Below are 4,121 nucleotides of genomic sequence, written 5' to 3'. Positions count from 1 at the left end.
ATGATGATGATGATGATGATGATGATGATGATGAGGAGGAGGAGGAGGAGGAGGAGGAGGACGATGATGGAAATCATGATAATGGTCGCGCAAACACAACCACAACACAATCCCGAGCCAGCTTACTTACCCGAACGAGTAGACGATGCAAGGAGCGTGAGGCTTGACCCCTTTGTCGTCACACACATCCCAACCACCGTCCGTCACCCGCCCACGCCTCTCAATGACGTCACACACGTACTGGATTTGCGACAGGTATCTGTGGTGTGAAGAAATCAATTGGAAAAAAAAGGAAATCATTATTAACGTTAACAAGGTGATAATTCCATAATAAGGCGTTGAACGAACGCAAACCGCTGAACTGGGAAAGGAACAAAAATAATACGTGAAAACAAGCAACGTTTAAATAAATTACGGGCCGATTATTGATGCTATGCGTTTATGTAAACTAATGACAATATCCACCAGCCGGACAAAACGTACCTACCAACAAACAAAACAATTCTGTAACCTTAAACGTTTGTTGTAGCGTGATTGATATTGATGCTGTGCGTATTGGCATTAGGTAAAATACTCGTAATATCCGCCAGCCGGATATAACGTACCAACTACCCTGAGCACGAACAGTCCCTCCTATATTAAAGACCTTCTGAACATATATGTCCCCAATAGAATCTTGAAGTCAACCAATGACCAATCAATCCTTGCCAAACCTAAGCCATTGCGTAAAATAGGTGAACAGTCTTTTCAATTTTCGGCCCCCCATTTTTGGAACTCTCTCCCATCACACGTGAGATGCTCGGATTCGTTGACAACGTTCAAATCTCGCTTAAACTTTTATCTTTTCACGTCATAATGTTGCAATATTATTTTCATATTTTGTTGTTGTTAAATTGAATTCGTATCACGTTTCCTTCACACTTGTCTCACTGTAATATGTTTTGTTTTATATCACTGTAAAGCACTTAGAGCCTGTGACAACGGGGTAAAGCGCTATATAAATGCCATTTATTATTATTACCACACAAAACTATGTCTAGCCTTAAACGTTTATTGTGTGATTGATATAACTTAGTGAGAACTAATCATTCAGATGGCTGTCTAAGTACAAAAACAAAGAGTTGAGTGACGTCAATTCCATTACTTCAATACTGAAAGCAAGCAAAAACACTTCATATGAATTGAAATACAAGATTGGGTATTACGAGACCATAGCATAAAAAGCTTCCGGAATTTTACTTCCGGATGGCAATGTTGTGAACTTCTTAGCCAAGCCCATACTATATATAGTCTGGATAATACATTTAAGTGAGAATTACTCATAAACGTGGATGGCAAAAACAATGATAAAGACCCGAGCAACGTCAAATTCGTTCTATCTATAGAATGAAGAGATAATTACTAATAAAAATGGCTGGCTAAAAGCAGTAACAAAGACAACAGTGGCGTCAACTTCGGCCCTTCTACAGACTGATCGATACAGTGTAATGAGAACTACTTGAACTTCTCAGAAAGAATGACTGGCTAAACACAATAACAAAAACCCGAGTGACGTCCACTTCGTTCCTTCTATAATATGCAGATATGTGCCCTCTCGTCTCAAATCGGTATAATGCAGGACAGACTTGAAACTTGAAACTGAATTTTATATAGCCAGAAAAAATAAACTTAGGGTCAATTTCCATTCTCTTTGATTGATTAGTAGTTAGTAGTAGTAGTAGTAGTAGTAGTAGTAGTAGTAGTAGTAGTAGTAGTAGTAGTAGTAGTAGTAGTAGTAGCAGTAGCAGTAGCAGTAGTAGTAGTAGTTGTAGTAGTAGTTGTAGTAGTAGTAGTAGTAGGTAGTAGTAGTAGTAGTAGTAGTAGTAGTAGTAGTAGTAGTAGTAGTAGTAGTAGTAGTAGTAGTAGTAGTAGTAGTAGTAGTAGAAGTAGTAGTAGTAGTGGTAGTAGTAGTAGTAGTAGTAGTAGTAGTAGTAGTAGTAGTAGTAGTAGTAGTAGTAGTAGTAGTAGTAGTAGTAGTAGTAGTAGTAGCAGGAGTAGACTATAAACGTTCAAAGTTGCATATAGTTTTGTCTGTTGGTCGGTTATAATTCCGGATGGCAATGTTGTGAGCCTCTTAGCCAAGCGCACACTATTTATTCTGCAGGACCCTGATTATGATTAAAACATATTATGTTGATTTTTGGTCGGAAAACGTTTATCGATGAATCAACGCACATCCCCCCCCCCCCCCCCCAACCCCCGTCCCCCAACTCGTCAAAAAGTCGTAATTAATCTTTATCTACTTCCGAACTCTGAAAAGACTCGTATTTAAAAATTTGCCCAGAATGGAAAGGACCAGATGCTAAAAAGTCAAATTATACTTAAACTGGTCAAAACTATGAAACGTTTGTATTTAGCACAGTAAAATGTGATATTCCTTCTCCTCTATAAAGCATATAAATTCAACTTAAACATGATGTTTCTAGCTACAAATTCCATTTTCAGCATCTTAATCATCCCGACTTAATACCGTTTTGAGACGAGGGGTCACAATTGATCGACATAAGAATTTAAACTTTACCAGCCAAATTTTTAAAAAAAGTTATGTCAATATACGAATAATCAAGGTATGCATTGTTCCATGCAAACTGTATTGTTGTCGTCAACGCTCTTAAAATAGAAAAGTGGATCACAGAGAATGCAAAACAATGGAGTCTATTCAGCCGAAATCTGGTAAAAAACATATTTCAAAATTTGGCCAGAAAACTCGTCCTTCAAATATCGGGCGATGTAAATGGCCCTCATCTTGGCAAAAACTCTCAAACCTGGGACTTGACGAAGTCCCAGGTTTGAGAGTTTTTGCTGAGATGAGGGCCATTTTAATTGACCAATATTTGAAGAACGAGTTTTCTGGCCAAATTTTTAAATATGGCTTTTTCCAAAGTACGGCAGTATTATAGAAGACGGTGGACGATAGGCTAATGCTATTGAAATTATAATACAATATCATATTACTACAAATTATGGCGAGTTGTGCGGAAATAACACTTTTAATTATTGATTTGGTGGAGAACTCGTCTGTATTGAGACTGGTGCATTTAGGTAAAATACTCACATCCGCCGGCCAAATCAAACTTACCAACACAAATGGATGGGATTTTTCTTGTATTTTTCTTTCTTGCTTTGTCTGGCAATGGACACGATCTATATTCCCTTTCCATGTGCTCGAGGTCATTTGTCACATTGCAGAATGTGCTCAAAATGACCCACATAGTGAAACGTGTTCACAGCTTTTGAAATATCTCACATCTCTATTCATTGATCATTTTAATCAGCTTAACACACGGGTATGTCTACAACTTTCATAAACAATATCCAATCGTTGTACAGCAACAAATCATGTGACTGATGACTCGGTTGGACGAAAACATGAATATAGTTCGCTCCCATTGTTCAGATTTTTATTTAACACCGGTGCCTGCTCCCTCGTTTCTTAATTTGATATTACTTATACACAAAACGGTGTGTAACCTTTGACATTATAATCTGATTGGTATAATTTAGGGACAATTATTATCAATTACCTACAGTCTAAAATAAAAACAAAGAGCTGAGTGACGTCAACTTCGTTTCTTTTATAATGTGTCTAATAATAACAATATTATGCGGATTCAGAGATAAATGAAAACCGTTAAAGTTATGATCACATAATTTATCGTCATGGGTCGAAAGTCATATAATCATAACACATAATATAATATAGCATTCGTACATATGCACAGCGACCAATTTTACAATATAGCATTCGTACATATGCACAGCGACCAATTTTACAATATAGCATTCGTACATATGCACAGCGACCAATTTTACAATATAGCATTCGTACATATGCACAGCGACCAATTTTACAATATAGCATTCGTACATATGCACAGCGACCAATTTTACAAAGAGCAAAAACGGGACACCCTAAAGCGCACAACTGCCATGACCAAAAAAATGGCAGTATTTTGGACTACAATATAACCTGCGAAAGTTGGACAAATACAGAAGACATTAGAAAGAAACTGGAGGCAGCAGAAATGTGGTTTCTTAGAAGGATGTTAGGAATCTCATGGACAGAGAAGAAAACTAATGAA

At 37.3% G+C, this 4,121-nt stretch overlaps 1 protein-coding gene across 1 annotated transcript in view; it reads right to left on the bottom strand.

Moving 5' to 3' along the window:
• Window positions 1-300, bottom strand: part of LOC144957579 (putative methyltransferase-like protein 24) — a 9,271-nt gene extending 8,971 nt beyond the window's left edge. The window contains exon 1 of the mRNA XM_078888924.1: window positions 131-300. Coding sequence (XP_078745050.1) covers window positions 131-300 — 170 coding nt within the window. The remainder of the gene's footprint in view (window positions 1-130) is intronic.
• Between the last annotated feature and the right edge of the window lie 3,821 nt (window positions 301-4,121).

Source organism: Berghia stephanieae, chromosome 12, assembly GCF_034508935.2.
Source record: "Berghia stephanieae isolate SIO BIC M18660-M18661 chromosome 12, UCSD_Bste_1.3, whole genome shotgun sequence".
NCBI classification, from domain to species: Eukaryota; Metazoa; Mollusca; class Gastropoda; order Nudibranchia; family Aeolidiidae; genus Berghia; species Berghia stephanieae.
This window is presented reverse-complemented; position numbering and strand designations above follow the sequence as displayed.